This window comes from Hyperoodon ampullatus, assembly GCF_949752795.1.
Source record: "Hyperoodon ampullatus genome assembly, chromosome: 16".
NCBI classification, from domain to species: Eukaryota; Metazoa; Chordata; class Mammalia; order Artiodactyla; family Ziphiidae; genus Hyperoodon; species Hyperoodon ampullatus.
In genome coordinates, this window is record NC_136929.1 from 31,658,379 (window position 1) to 31,675,351 (window position 16,973).

The 16,973-nt window shown below is 37.0% G+C and overlaps 1 protein-coding gene across 1 annotated transcript in view; it reads right to left on the reverse strand.

Annotated features, from left to right (window-relative positions):
• PIBF1 (progesterone immunomodulatory binding factor 1) overlaps positions 1 to 16,973 on the reverse strand; it is a gene marked incomplete at both ends in the record, with an annotated part of 195,897 nt that overhangs the window by 17,374 nt on the left and 161,550 nt on the right. Inside the window, one exon of the mRNA XM_079721965.1 lies at positions 12,176 to 12,260. Coding sequence (XP_079578091.1) covers positions 12,176 to 12,260 — 85 coding nt within the window. The remainder of the gene's footprint in view (positions 1 to 12,175; positions 12,261 to 16,973) is intronic.

Below are 16,973 nucleotides of genomic sequence, written 5' to 3' on the forward strand. Positions count from 1 at the left end.
TAATTTGATATGCTTTTATAGTGATTTTCAAAAACCTAATAGTATATATCTTATAATTCTAGTATATCAAATACATAAGACAATTACAGTAACTTCAAGAATGAAGGAAACATTCATTAAAACGAACAAATGTAGAACCGCATCTGATTACACAATTGAAACTTAAAACAAAACAATAAAAACCACATTGCAGTACAGTACTCTTCAAAATGGAAGAGTTAAGGACATTCTTATGAAACTTCCAGATGATGATGGTGATGAAGATGATGACTGTTACTATACAATCTCTATAAAAGAGATAAATTGCTCTCTTGAATCCGAAAGCACATATCTTGGCCATTTAATATAAACTATTTGCATAGAGGGTGGCATATTAAAACAGCTCAACTGCAGAGCAGCTGCTTAAGAGTATTGCATAGTTGATGCCAATAAATTGCTGAAAGTTGTAAACTCTGCAAAGATGTTGGCAAGGGGACACATAGATGGCATTTCTTGATGAAAATAGCTCTGACAAGTATAATGCAAACTATGTGCTCCACTGGAGGTTAAATGTAAGTGCTTTTCTAGAGGAATAACAATGTATCTGGCAGTCAAGTCAGAATTCTGTGCATCTTTCCTACCTGAGCTAATGCAAGGTAGAAACCAACCTTGTTTTAAACCAAGTACATCCATATTTTGGAGGTTTAAACTTCATCTAAAAGAGTATTTAAACAACATTTTATTATGGAAATTTTCAAAGATCCAAAGAGAAGAGAGCATGGCATAGGGAGCCCCCAGTTTCTATTGCCCAACTTTAATCATTATCAACATTTTGTCAGTATCATTTTTTTCAAACAGCTTTATTGAGATACAATTCACATACCATATTGTCATCCATTTAAAGTATACAATTTTAAAACTTTTTTAATCACCTCAAAAAGAAACACCAAGTCCTCTAGGAATCACTCCTCTATCCCATCTGGTCCTCAACTTCCCAACCCTAAGCAAGCACTCATCGACTTTCTGTTTCTGTAGATTTCTCTGTTCTAGACAGTTCAAATGAATGGAATCATATAATATGTGGTCTTTTGTGACCAGCTTCTTTTACCTAGCATAGTGTTTTCAAGGTTCATCGATGCTGTAAATCTATTAGTACTTCGTTTCTTTTTATGACTAAGTAATATTCCATTGTATGGCTATACCACCTTTTGTTTATCCGTTCATCAGCTGGTGAACATTTGGGTTGTTGTGAATAATGCTGCTAACATCTAACATTCATGTACAAGTTTTTGTGTAGACATGTTTTCATTTCTCTTGAGTATAAACCTAGTTGTGGAATCACTAGGCCATATGGAAACTCTATGCTTAATCATCTGAGGAACTGCCGTAATGTTCTGTCAACATTGTTTTATCTACTTCCTTTCTAGTTATTTTGAAATATTTTAGAGCAGATTTCAGACCTCAGATCATTTCACTTGTAAATGCTTCAGTAGAGATTTTTAACAGATAAAGATTAAAAAAAAACAACCCCACAATATCATTACCACAGCTAACACTATAGTTTAAAAGAAAATGTAAATTTATTTCAAAGTCATCTATCAATACTCTAAGTGCTCAATGAGAATTTTAAATTATTAATATTATCAAAGCAAATTTTTAACAGAGTTCAATGTATGATTTTTTTTTTTTTTTTTTTTTTTTTGTGGTACGCGGCCCTCTCACTGTTGTGGCCTCTCCCGTTGCGGAGCACAGGCTCCGGACGCGCAGGCTCAGCGACCATGGCTCACGGGCCTAGCCACTCTGCGGCATGTGGGATCTTCCCGGACCTGGGCACGAACGCGTGTCCCCTGCATCGGCAGGCGGACTCTCAACCACTGCGCCACCAGGGAAGCCCCAATGTATGATTTTTGAAGAAGTAAAAATATACCTTGAATGTCAATGGCACTATACTCTAAACAATATACAAAACATTTTGTATAGCAAATTAACATTCATGTAGTACTTACTATGTGCCAGGCTTTGCACTAAGTATTTTACATAAAAATTTAATCCTCTCCCAAATACCAAGAGGTAGACATGACTTCAATTTTCAATATAAGGAAACTGAGGTTTAGAAGATTTTTAAGAAATATAGCCAAGGACTTCCCTGGAGGCACAGTGGTTAAGAATCCGCCTGCCAATGCAGGGGACATGGGTTTGAGCCCTGGTCCAGGAAGATCCCACATGCCGTGGAGCAACTAAGTCCGTGTGCCACAACTACTGAGCCCACGTGCCACAACTACTGAAGCCTGCACACCTAGAGCCTGTGCTCCAAAACAAGAGAACCCACTGCAGTGAGAAGCCCATGCACCGCAATGAAGAGCAGCCCCAGCTTGCCGCAACTAGAGAAAGCCCGGGTGCAGCAGTGAAGATGCAATGCGGGCAAAAATTAAAAAAAAAAAAAAAAAAAGCCAGATTCATTAGCTATTAAGAAATGAAATCAGGGTTCAAATGGGTTCAAAGCTGTCATTATTTAGACGTTATATACACAGTAATGCGGATGCCTTCTGTCAAGGCCTTTGATAGCCTCAATTTCAGGTTTGGAAGGGACCTTCAAGTTATTTAACCTCTATACAAAACAAAGCAGAACAACAACAATAACACCTGAACAAAGCAAACAAAACATGTCTCCTTATAATGTCTACCCTTAGGTTTTAATTTCAGCCTTTGGAGAGATGTATCGTAAGTCTATTTCTGCCTACTTTGAATTTCTTGTATCTCTCTAAGTCTTTTCTTCTCAAAACACCCCCAATCCATTAATCTCTCTTACTACCGAAAAGAATTCTTTTATCATCTTGATTATTTTCCTCTGATTATCTCCTAGTATTCAAAGTTTTGGGCCTAGGACAGAATAAAGAAAGGAGTCTTGGCCAGAGCAGAGGGAAATAAGGCTTATCTACTCCTTATTCTAATGCATTTCAGATGACAAACATATTTGGAGTCATACCCTATCTACCACTGAAAGCTCAGCGAGAGCTCAAGTGTTTGGTGACTGAGACACAACTGTGCTGTCATAGCCTAGGGGACGTAACTAATCACCTATAACATTCTTTCCTAAATTTGGATATAATCTTAAGGTCATCCTCAACAGCGAGGCAGGTAGAGGAAGCTAGCATTAACACACTGAAGTAGGCCCCTCTGAACTGAAATCTACTGCGACTGTTGACTTAAAACAGAAGTGTGGGCACTTTGATTCTGTTCTGATTGGTTTGTGCAGACCCTTTCACTCATCTGATTACTGAATAGTACCTTGGACTTCTAACTGCTTTGCCTTCTGGTATTCATGTCCTCTTGGTGCCTGGCTTTCCCTTCTATATCAGTATTCATCTAGTTGCTGTCTGGTTTCTGGCCTTTACTACTTCAGTATAATCTGATAGTTTTTGACGCATGTTCTTGTTGATTTCCATCATCAATTTCAGACTCCAGACTCTATCCTCCATTTTGAGCACTGGTGTCCACAGCGTGACTCACTCCAGTGCCTGTACCTTCTCCGTGTTGTATTCCCTGCCTTCCCTCAGTGTCAGCTCCTTCATATGGGATATCGATTTGTTAAGTTTAAATTAAAATACTGCCCAATAAGACCATAATCATTTCATTTCATTGTTAATAATCTCTCCTGGCCAACATATTTCCAGAGACTTACTTTAATAGCTTTGCAGTTTGTTTTGTGTGTTTCCTTATACCCTAGAATTGTTTGGTTTGTTATAAACTGCTGCTATTCTAGAAGTCATAAAAACACAGGGTTAGAAATGATAGCAAGAGGTCATTTACTTGTTCCTTACTGATAAAAAAGGGTCAGAGAAGTGTACTTACTATTTAAAAGAAAACATACCAAACTTCTAAAATGTAGTGGGAAAAATACACATTTCATTCTTTAAAAAAAAAAAGCAAAAACAATAACTAGAAAATGACAGGTCTATATGATACATAACAGATGTGAAAGTGTGATGTGAAAAAAGTTCAAAGAGCATATATACACAGATAAAGTATTTTTATGATGAGATAGAATGTTTCACACAAGACAGAATTTTACTTGCAGGACACAACAGAGATATTTGTAATTTTAAAGCTGATGATGAAAAGATTAAAAATGAAGCCAAAATACTTATAAAATCAAAATAATCTGACCCAGTTCTACTAAGTTTTGTATAAGTCCACATAAACATAGAGGTCCACAGAGTACAATCTAAAAAGATTTGTGTCTTTTATGCAATTCAAAATTGAGGAGAGGGAACATTTAGTTGTTGTGTCTGTCAAATGGGTATAAGATCATTACAGAGCTCTTGGGACACTTTAGTATAACATAATTGGGCTGAAAAATTTTTAAACATTTTTGTAGGAAGAAGTTATAAAAACTCAAGATATTATTATTACTTTTATACAGTAGGTTTAGTTTTTTCATACTTAAAATATATTTAAATTCAACATTCACAAATGAGTATTTTTTGCAATAGTTTACTCCCTGAATTTCCTCAGACCTAAATTCACATACCCTTATATGGAAAAAATAAACATTCTAAAACTTTATAGGGAAAATATGACTTATACTGTATGTGTTTTAGGTTTCCACTATAATAACTGTCTTTAAAATATACATTTACATCTAGGAAATCAAAAACAAATTTGAACTTGAAGAGCACCACTAACGATGAGAAATGTATGAATCTCAGAAATAATTACATCTTCATTTAAAGAAAACTTAACTTACCCACACAGTTTTTTTTTAGTCATACTGACTGTTCTGACTGTAAAATTTAAGTACATATGTGCATAAGAAAATCGTGTAAAAAGGTATTCTTAAGAAAATTTCAAAATAGTTAAGTATGAACCAAAAAGAATGACACACATATAGAAATATGTAATTTGTTTGAACCCTTTATGAAGTGGATTGCCTAAGGGGCACTTGTGATGCTGAAATGTCCCTGAAACTTTCCGAGAAATCACAAAGCACACAGGAGTTAGAGTCCTGGAACATAAACATACCATAAAAGAATGATAATTATACTGTGACTTCACTTTTCAGAAACCTGGCTAACTGCAGGGTTTGTTTTCTTTTTGTTAAGTGACATTCACTGCAATAAAAGGCAAGTTATCTGGAACCATGGGAGTTAGTCCAACCAGGTAAGTGTGAGGCCTTGCACACGCTAGGCACTTAGTAAGAAGTGGTTGGTTAAATGCTGGTTAAATACTAACTGAAATGCTTGTAGACCTTGAGAGAGATTATTGGCAGAAGCAGTGAGTGAAAGGGTAGAAGAATCTCAGGTTTGAGAAACAGATTTCTTATATTCCACAAATATTTACTTTTGAGGAGAGAGAATGTGAATATATTAAAGGCTGGTTTCTAATGCTTTCCATTTGACAGCTTCTAGTGCAATTATTATTGAAGGTTGGAAAAGATCACAGTTAGTTTAACAAACATTCAATTGAATACTTACCAAATACTGTGCTAAAGGCTAATACACAAAGGAAAACTAGGCACTCTACTGGCAAGACAGATGCGTAATTGTGATATATAGTGATAGGAATATTAATACAAGTATTTTTAAAGTTATGGGAAAGAAGTAAAAAAAAAAGATAAGTTTTTCTTTATTGAGTTATGAAGGGCTTCAAAGAATAGATAACATTTGAACTGACTCTTGAAAAGGAAGGAAAAGAGGGAAGGGTCCTACATTTACTGAGTTACTGTCAATGTCACATGCCAGGAACGTACTACATTGTTTAATTCTCATATAACCCTGTAAAATAGATATTACCTTTATTTATACATGAGAAGACTGAGTTTAGAGGGGTTAAATTATTGTCTCAAGAATCCATAGCTATTAAACTGTGGGCTTTAAGTGATTATGACATGTTGGCGTAGGTTCATCATTTGTACCACATGTCCACACTCTGGGGAGGCTGTGCATCGGGGGCGGGGGTAGGGGGCATATGGGAAATCTCTGTACCTTCCTCTCAATTTTGCTGTGAACTTTAAACTGCTCTAAAAAATTGTCTTCAAAAAAAAAGAATCCATAGCTATGAAGTAGCAGAGCCATCTTGCCTGTCTGACTGCTGGCTTTTCCCACAGTATTTCAAAATATAGGTGATGTAAGGAATATAAGGGTAATTCCAGCCTTAGAATTTAATAAGAGAGCTGAACAAGTATATATATAATTCTGGGTCAATCCAGCTGTCCACCTTCTCCATGGTTACACCTAGCATGCTGAGTGTAAGCTGCTAGAGAAAAATTACACAGAATGGCAGTACTACAAATATATGACATTTCATCTTGGCAATTATTTGTTTCTGTAATGTACATCACTCATTTATTACATAGCTATTTCAAACTTCTATTTTCCTCAGAACTCTGATCCTATCACGTGTTTTGCCCAATAGAAAACAACCATTAGATGGGAACTCCCTAAATTCTTACCACCAAACCTACTAACTTATTACTTTTAATGTAATTTTGATTTCTCCCCTGCAAAATGGAAAAGGTGCCCCACCTGTCTAAAGTTAAATCCCATCACTTCGCCCTGGATCTGCTCCTTTCCCAACACTTTTGCTCAATTGATCATCTTCTCTCTTTTGTACTTTCAATGTCTCTCTCTGTTTGGTTCCTTCCTATCCCCATTTAAGCCGGATACTCTCAAACTCCGGGAGGTAAAGGCCCTTGATCTCATGCTCCCTTCCTGATCACCTTATATTCTCTTATTCAAAGGGTTGTCTAGTTTTCTTTTTACTATTTTTCAACTTCTACTTATTTATCAGTTCACTGCAATCTGCCTTTAGTGCCACTGAAACTGTTTTTTTTTAAACATCTTGTTAAATCCAAATACCATTTTCTTTTTCATCTTTGTTCGACTTGGTCCCTTGGCAGCTTAAGCCACTGCTGACAACTTCCTCCCTCCTGAATGCTTCTGGCTTCACGTGGGTCTACTCTTTTCCTGATGCACCTGCCATTTCTCTGGTCACTCCTCACTCTTCTTTGTATAAGCATTTTTTGCTCTGCCCAGCCCTTAAATATTAATGCTTATCAAGAATCTGTTCTAGGCCTTTTTCTGTTCTCACGCTATATACCCTTACTAGTTCATTTAATCTACTTCCATGTAAAGCACCACCTTTATGCTGTTGACTCTCAAATCTCTACCTCCAGATAACTTCTTGTTCTTGGGCTCCAGAACCTACATTTTTTTTTTTTTTTAAAGAAGGTGTCGGGGGTAGGAATTTATTAATTAATTAATTTATTTTTGCTGTGTTGGGTCTTCGTTTCTGTGCGAGGGCTTTCTCTAGTTGTGGCAAGCAGGGGCCACTCTTCATCGCGGTGCGCGGGCCTCTCACTATCGTGGCCTCTCTTGTTGCGGAGCACAGGCTCCAGATGCGCAGGCTCAGTAGTTGTGGCTCACGGGCCTAGTTGCTCTGTGGCATGTGGGATCATCCCAGACCAGGGTTCGAACCCGTGTCCCCTGAATTAGCAGGCAGATTCCCAACCGCTGCGCCACTAGGGAAGCCCCAGAACCTACATTTTTAACTCTCTACTGAATATATCCACTTAGATATTTTCTGGAGTTCTTCTTTCCCAAACCTACTCCTCCTATGTTCTTTGTAGCACCACCATAAACCCAGGATACAAGACAAAACCCTGGGCATCAATTCTCATTCCTCCTCTCTTCATCATTCCCTAAGTTCAGTCAATCACCAAGCGCAGTGATTCTGCTTTCTAAATAGTTTTCAAATTGGTCCCTCCTTGTTGGACACCATCATCAACAGTTTAGTTCATGATACCACCTATTGCTCAATGAAATATTGAAATAGCTTCTAAGTGGGGCTCTTACCACTCCCCCTAATACATCTGCAAAAGAAATCAGAAAAAGACTTTTATACCAGTTTCTTAAAATTATGCTCAGTATTCTATTAGATACATAGCTGATTAAAGATACTTCTCCTACTTTTGAAAGCTTAGATTCTAAGGACACATGATGAAATATATACAAATAAAAGCAGAATTAAAATTTCCAAAGGTGTTCAGCAAATCTTGTTTCATTAAGGCAAATATGAGTGGATAAAAATGAATGAAAAATGAAGGCCATTAAAGAAGACTCTTGAGAGGTATGCTCAACGAGAGAGAAGCCATTCTAAGGAATCACATTTTGTATACTCAGAACTGAATGTTTAATTTGAAGCCCTGATAATGTTATCCTATCAATCTTTTCCTTTACCTTTTTTTTTTTTTTTTTGTGGTACGTGGGCTTCTCACCTTTGTGGCCTCTCCCGTTGTGGAGCACAGACTCCAGACGCGCAGGCTCAGCGGCCATGGCTCACGGGCCCAGCCGCTCCACGGCATGTGGGATCTTCCCGGACCGGGGCACGAACCCGTGTCTCCTGCATCGGCAGGCGGACTCTCAACCACTGCGCTACCTGGGAAGCCCCTCCTTTACCTTTTTAAAACCTAATTATTTAAGATTTATAGTTTATATTTTTATACCTAAAAGCTCTTAGCATAAATGAAGACATTTAAGGGTAAAAAAGATTACCTTCCACTTGAAAGACAAAGAAAAAGTTATTCTGAAGCATCAAAAGTGAAAGAAAAGAAAAAAAAGATTACAACACCTGGATAAGATATTCAGCTCTGACTTTTCTGGCAACTAGGACGAAAAGGAAGCACATTAAATTACATAGTTTTCATTTTCTGAAAAAAAGACAGAAGGATATAACTTCATCTACAGAGGCAAAAATTTTCCTGGAACTCACACAAGCAGTAATTCATCCTGAGATTTTTGTCTAAACGGGACTAAGGAGAAAGATCATAAGCTTCTGTTTCAGAAAAAAAAAAAAGTTTCGACAGTCAGTATGGTTGAGTTACTTAACTCTTATCAGCATCAGTTTCGTCTGTAAAAGTAAGGACAATGATGTTTATCTCAGCGTACTGTAGCAAAGACTAAATTATGTAATATAAATGGAAGTACTCGGTAGATTGCCTTAAATAGTTTCACGGAACAAAGAGAAATGACACCAGATTTTATTCCGATCTTCTATGAAGGCAGAGGTCATGACGTTCACTTGTGCCTTAATGGAAGGAAGTTTGTTAGGAGAGATAGTTTGCCCCTTTCCCCTTCTCTCTGCTTCCCGAAGATTTCACGGAACACAGGGACAGAAGCTGGAGAACTCAGAACAGACGGACGTGGACAGAGACGAGATCTCAATGCAATTTATGATCACATCTTTCAGTTAGTATTTTTTGTGCAGAGCCTTTAACCTAATACGTTTACTCATCTCAGCTGAGCTTTGTAGTCTGAAAAGGCAAACTAAAAAAGGCTATTTTTCTCCATACTCACCCTCTCTTCACTTTTTTTTTATTATTAGGTTAATACATTTTCTCTAAAGAAGAGAATAAAAATCACCTAATACACTTTCCAAATACGCACAACCATTTTTGAATGTATAAATGCTAGAAGTTTATAGAATAAGAGGCCACTATGGATTTTATCATTCCTGGAAATCCTTAAAACCACAATTGAACTCCCAACGTGAGAGGAGTTTTAAGCTAACAATTTTGAGCTAACACGAATAGAAAATAAATCTTCTGTGGCCATGCCTCAACTATCCTAGCATTGTCAACCTAGAACTATCCCACTCATTTTCTTTTTTCATGTAACACATATTGGATAACTATGTAAATGAGGTGGGGATCTCATTTCATATTACCATAAACAGTCTTACCAGAACTAAGTAACACCACTTAAAAAGTTAGAGCAAGAGCTGCCCAGTGCAAAAAGAAAATGAAACACTTTAAATGTTCATTTGGTCTCTTTATGAATCACTAATTGAAACTGAGAAAATTTAGCTGATTGAAGCAATGATTCATACTAGATCATTTTCACAGGGTCCTGACTAGGGTGAGGCAAGGTCTCAGGTGCTAGTGCTGCACTGTGCATGCCTCTGAGAGGGGTCACCTCCTCTATTTTGTGCCTTCAGTGCCTGACTGCCCTCACCTTAGTCTCAGCCCTGATTTTAACTTTCAAAAAATTTTATTTATCAAGTTATTCTTATTCAACTGTTATCTATTGGCTGTTCTGGGCACTTCACCCAATTCCCCTGACACCATTTCTAGATGATATGCATCTTTGAGCTGCTTCCAGGAATATTCCCTAGTTCATCTCTCTCAATAATTTCCTTCCAATAATTTCTTCCCAAATACCTGATATATCTTTCCCAGACTAGGAAACAATGTCTTCAGGATACTCATAAACCAATGATCTGTTTTGAGCATTTTTTCTCTGTTAGGACAGCAAAACGGTAAAAACATGGCTAAGACAAGGCAGTGATACTACAGTGGAAAAAATTCATGGATTAAAAAACTAGGCTTAACGGTACCAACTGCTGGCGAGGATGCAGAGCAACTGGAACTCTCATTCACTGCTGGTGGGAATGCAAAAGTTACAGTCACTTTGGAAAATAGTCTGGCAGTTTCTTACAACATGAAACACTTTCCATATGACCCAGCAGTCCTGCTCCTCGTATTTACCAAGAGAAATGGAAACTTATATTTACACAAAAATATGTACACAATTGTGTACAGCAGCTTTATTTATAGGCACTCCCAAATGAAAACAACTCAAATGTCCATCAGCTGGTGAATGGATTAACAAACTGTGGTATATCCATACAATGGAATACTACTCAGCAATAAAAATTAGGAAAAATTACTAATATTTACAACAACATAGATTGATCTGTTTTATGGTAAGTGAAAAAACCGAGACTAAAAAGAGTAATAGGGCTTCCCTGGTGGCACAGTGGTTGAGAGTCCGCCTGCCGATGCAGGGGACGCGGGTTCGTGTCCTGGTCCGGGAAGATCCCACATACCTCGGAGCGGCTGAGCCCTTGAGCCATGGCCGCTGAGCCTGCGTGTCTGGAGCCTGTGCTCCGCAACGGGAGAGGCCACAACAGTGAGAGGCCCATGTAACGCAAAAAAAAAAAAAAAAAAAAAGAAAAAAAAAGACTAATAATTTTATCTATTTGACATTCTGTGAAAGGATAATACCTTTTGTTGAAAAAAGGCAAAACTGGGCTTCCCTGGTGGCGCAGTGGTTGAGAGTCCGCCTGCCAATGCAGGGGACGTGGGTTTGTGCCCCGGTCTGGGAGGGTCCCACGTGCCGCGGAGCGGCTGGGCCTGTGGGCTATGGCCACTGGGCCTGCGCGTCCGGAGCTTGTGCTCTGCGGTGGGAGAGGCCATGACAGTGAGAGGCCCGTGTACCGCAAAAAAAAAAAAAAAAAAAAAGAAAAAGAAAAAATGTAGAACTATAGGGATAGAAAACAGATCAACTGGAGTTGGGGAAAAGGGTCACTACAAAGAGGTCAAGAGGGAATTTTCTGGGGTGATAGAACGATTTTATATATTGATTGTGGTGATGGTTACACAACTGTATGCATTAGTCAAAAATCATAGAAACATGCTGGAAAGGGTAAATTTTATTATATATCATATCTCAATAAATCTGACTTATAAAAATGAGAAAAAAACCCGGGGTTATCTCTTAGTTACCACCTGGCTCTGGGGAAGCCACCAAAACCTGAGTTTCTTCTTTTATAAAATAGGGATACTATTACCTTTAAAATATTTTTTGTGAGGAACAAATTAAAAGAAAACTTATGAATTTTAAAGTTCAATACAAATATTGTACACCAGGCACTGGCCATACAATGATGAATAAGACAGAGGTACACTAAAGAAATGTACTATCTAGGGAATTCCCTGGTGGTCCAGGGGAAAAGACTCAGCACTCCCAATGCAAGGAGCCTGGGTCTGACCCCTGGTCACATAACTAGATCCCACATGCTGCAACTAAGAGCCCACATGCCACAACTAAAATATCCCGCATACCACAACTAAAGATCCTGCATGCCACAACTAAGACCTGACGCAGCCAAATAAATATTAAAAAAAAAAAAAGAAATTTACTGTCTAGAGGGAGAAAGGGATAAGACAGATAATTGCTAACATGGAAATTCAATGACAGAGATATGAACAAGGCAATAGGGACCATCAAGAAGAAGCATTCCAGGAATAAGAATTAACTCATAATGAACACAGACTACTGGGATCCAATAATCTTAACCCAATATGATTTTGAAAAAGCCTAAGGTGGTAAAAATTATGACAAAATGGAAAAAGTACCTCACGATGATTTAGAAGTTGTTCCAAATCTAATGCCATTTGATTCTTCATGTGCTGTAAAGCTGACTTTTCTTTATTTAAATTGCTGGAAAAAAAAAAACCCACCAAGTTTTTAAAAGTTGTCATATTAATACAAATTGAATTAACAAATAATAAATAGCAAAAGACTAAATCTGATGGTTTGAATTAAAGAAAAATTAAATTTATAGTTCATAAAGATATCAGAGCAGTGACTACAATGTTTGATTCAATCATTGGCTTAGCTATTTTATAAGAATACTTTTTCTTTTCACAACTATTTGACAATGCAACTGAGATGCTTTCTGAAAATATGTTCCTGCCTAGTAGGGGCATAAAATTGGTGTTTTAAAGATGACTGGTTGCTCCTGAAATGTAAAAAGATGAAGTGGGACTTACATAAAAGGTAAAAAGAAAGTACGTATGGGCACCATATTAAAATTTGAGACACTGAAAGTCAAATTACAACATTTATCCTTAAAACTGAAAGTAGTATTTTATAATTTATCACATATTAAATTACCAGGTATATAACTGAGTGAGATAAATGAATCAGATATTTGATCTACAGTAAACTTGGGGAAACAATTTTTTTTTTTTTTTTTTTTGCGGTACGTGGGCTTCTCACTGCTGTGGCCTCTCCCGTTGAGGAGCACAGGCTCTGGATGCGCAGGCTCAGCGGCCATGGCTCATGGGCCCAGCCACTCCGTGGCATGTGGGATCTTCCCAGACCGGGGCACGAACCTGTGTCCCCTGCATCGGCAGGCGGACTCCCAACCACTGCACCACCAGGGAAGCCCTCAGGGAAACAATTTTTGTCTCCAAATTCTTAGTTCAATCTTCAACTTCTAAGTCTGCATTGTGAATTTCTCTTTGAAATGACCTATCTTCTGATAGGAAAGGGTGAGAAGCCTAATTGTAAGGATATGTTCATATTTTAAAACATAAATATTTGAGGCCTGTCTTATACTGTCCAGAGTTTGATTATTCAACATATAAAAATATTTAGAACCATTAAATAAAATATTCTTTGAAAGCCATGGGATGAGTCTACTCAGCCAGCGCTACAAGGATTAAGAAAAGCAACACTGAATTGAAGCAACATAATTCCTTGAATGTCAAAACAAAATCTGTATAGGTAAAATTAATGAGAATTATTTTGCTGAACAGGTAAGATGTTTTAAGTTATACTTTAAGAAAATAGAACGCCACCAATTTTCAAAATATTAGGGAGAAGTTTTTTTAAACTCAGTGAATAGTAGTAGTGCTTCTGAAAGCACTGGTAATTCCAAGGACTCAAGAGTAAAAAAATGTACATTTTCCTCCTTCCTACTAATTGAGAACTTCCCCAAGGAAGCATCAGAGTTTGTCCTCTGAGAAGAAAGACTAGATGCAACTCTGACTTCTGTTTCCAACTGTGCCACTGACTCAACTGTGTGATATAAAGCACGACACATACCATTCCACTGAACCTGTTTTCACATCTGTAAAAGTGGAAAATAATACTCATGTATGTCAAAGGGACATGTGAATTATCTAATGAATGATTACATAAAACACTGAGCACATAAAACTCTACAAAATGCTATATCGTTTTACTAATTTAGATGAGAAACAGTCATCAGAGGAAAACAGTAATTAAATGTCAATAAAGGTAAGCAGCTCAGCATAAAAACAAACTGACTTTTGGAGTTAGGCGTCAGAGATCCTACTGAGCCGAAGAGTTGAAACGAACTAGATGATAAAAAGGAAACTGAGTGCTGTGTTCTGCTTGAGTCCCCCAAAGCATGGTAAAGATCAGGTGTTTCTGTAACTTTAAAATTCTATCTTTAGCTAGGATCACACTGAAGACAAAATATTTTTCATTCTCTTTTTCTTTCTTTTATTTTTCTATTATTTTTTGGCTGTGTTTGGTCTTCGTTGCTGCATGTGGGCTTTCTCTAGTTGCGGTGGGCAGGGGCTACTCTTTGTTGCAGTGCACGGGCTTCTCACTGCGGTGGCTTCTCTTGTTGCAGAGCACAGGCTCTAGAGTGTGCAGGCTTCAGTAGTTGTGGCACGTGGGCTCAGTAGTTGCAGCGTGTGGGATCAGTAGTTGTGGCGTGCGGCCTTAGTTGCTTGTGGCATCTGGGATCTTCCCGGACCAGGGCTCGAACCTGTGTTCCCTGCACTGGTGGGTGGATTCTTAACCACTGTGCCACCAGGGAAGTCCCCAAAATATTTTTCAAAGTGAAAATAAATGTTCAGTAAATACGAATAGGAATATTCAAGGGACAGATGTGTTCATATACATGCACATATATATGTTCGTATACGTGTACCCACATACACACAGAATGTAAACATGTGCTCACATGCAGTACACACATGGGTGTGCACGCACAAACACATACACAGACACACACACGTAGGCTCTCAAATACCAATAGACCCATTAAGTAAAGTGTAGTGTAATAGGAACGGAATGTTGATGTAATTAAAGGATTTTGACTGAATAATTCATTAGAAGTGCTTTATATGTAGTGTTTAATTTTTTCAGAATAAAGTAAGTACTCCATATTTGAATAACAAAACTAACCATATAACATGGAATAAAAGGTAAGTGGATAAACTGGTTGACAAAGCAACTCAGTTCTATTTGCAAGACGTCGGCTCTACAGACAATACTTGGATATATTTTTCAAAGTCTTAGCCTTCTTTTTCTTAAATTACAAGGGAGACTACCTTCAACACGTGGGTCTCTAAAACTGAATACGATGATTATTATACTCTGTGTTCTTCCACACACAGTAATTACTCAATAGAAGTTTAGTCTCCATAAGACATTTCATAACAGTGGAAACTTACCTTTAAAAATACAAAGCTTCTATGCGTGACTCATAAAGCAACTACAAAACAAATCTCCTTATAAGCACGTCTACTGTGAATGGTATATTACACCCATAATTGTTCAATTCACTGTTAATTATTACTCAGAAATTCATGTTTATGGCGCTGTTTCACCTGCTATATGAAAACATATTCCTGATATATTATTCTTTAACTTCCTGGATCAATATACTCTGGCCTAGCCTTATAAGCGCCTAAGTAGTCTTTTCTTCCTAAATGACTAGTTAACGATAAATGGAGAACTGAAAACAGAGAAAGAAAACTTATGCTAATTATTCTCTTTCCATGCTTCCTTTGGTCCTGAACTATAGATCAAACAATATAACCTAGATTGTCTCTTATGGATTGGTGGAGGAGAGTTAAAAGTACTACTTTTAGAACAGAGTATTACTTTAATGACAGTTAGTAGTGATATCTCAAATGTTAGCTTTTAACATGTTTATCACAATTTCATTTTAGTGCATGTTTGCGCTAATCTTTCTAGGCACTGAATAAATTGTATCGATGGCTAAATTGGTAAGTTGTGGGTGTGATATAGTGATATTGTTTTATTTTGTAAGAAAATGATAAAATTTATATTCAGTTCTTTAAAGAGCTTTTATTGTATAAGCTAGAGAAACATTTACAAATTAATCAGTTAATGTTAAGTATTCTTTACAATTAAAATCCACACCCAGCAAAAAGAAACAGGAATTATCAAGGAACATAATCACTTAGTCATCTTTTTGGATGGATCATCGAATGTTTAAATTTCAAATTAATGAAGGACAAAAGGAAGGGAGGTAACATTTACTGAGCTTCTTTTGTGTGACGGAAGCTTTTTATATATGTTACTTCATTTAATTTTCACAACTACCCCTTGAAGTTCACATTAATATCTATATTTTACAGACACATTTACCATGAGAAGAGAAATCAGGCTGACATGTAGTCAAAGCCCAGGATAATTCTACTCTATTTGAAATGCCGTTGGCTCAGAGTCAGGGTGATGGTAGATAGAAATGTGATCTAACCTGTTGTATCTGACTTGTTGATTGTATTGTATGGCATCACATCCTTTCATTCACGTCATCAGGGTACAGCTACAGCATCTCACAAGCCATAATTAAAATACTGAAAGCACCTTAACTTTCCACAGTAGAAGATAGTTGCTTCAATGAAGAGCAAGACTTCATATCCTGTGAAATATTAGTTCAGAATCCACTAAAATAGTATACAATAAATATATGAGACACAGACAGCTTTAAAGCCTTCAGATGTTTAGCACACAAAATATATATTTTTTAATTTAATTCCATAATTGGCATAGTTCTTGTGATTACTGTTGCTGTAATTAAGGGAGTCCTAATTTTTGTCAAAATTCAGCATATTTTGAGAAATGTTATTTCTCACTTCAAAGATAATTTTCAACATAAAAATGTGTTAAATATAAGACAATACTAATAATAGCAAACATTTAAAAAGCATTTTTAACAATGTATAGGAATAGTGCTATATATATTACAAAGGTTATATCATTTAATCCTCTGAATAACCATGTGAATTAGGTGCTGTTGGTGCCACTCTCATTTCACAGATGAGAAAATTGGCTATAGGGTCCAATACCATAGCTATTAGCTAGCCACAAGTGGCAATGAAAATTAACATTAATTTAATTCAAATAAAATTAAAATTTTAGTTCCTCAGTAACACTAACCATATTTCAGATGCCCAATACCCACATGTAGCTAGCAGCTACCATATTGGACAATGCAGATAGGGAATTTTTTTTTTTATTATGAAATATTTCAAGAGAGAAACTATAACAATGTATCTGTCACCCAGCCTCAACAATTATCAACTCATTAAAAGCCTTCCTTTTAACCACTATTCTACACTTTATTTTTTTTTGCTT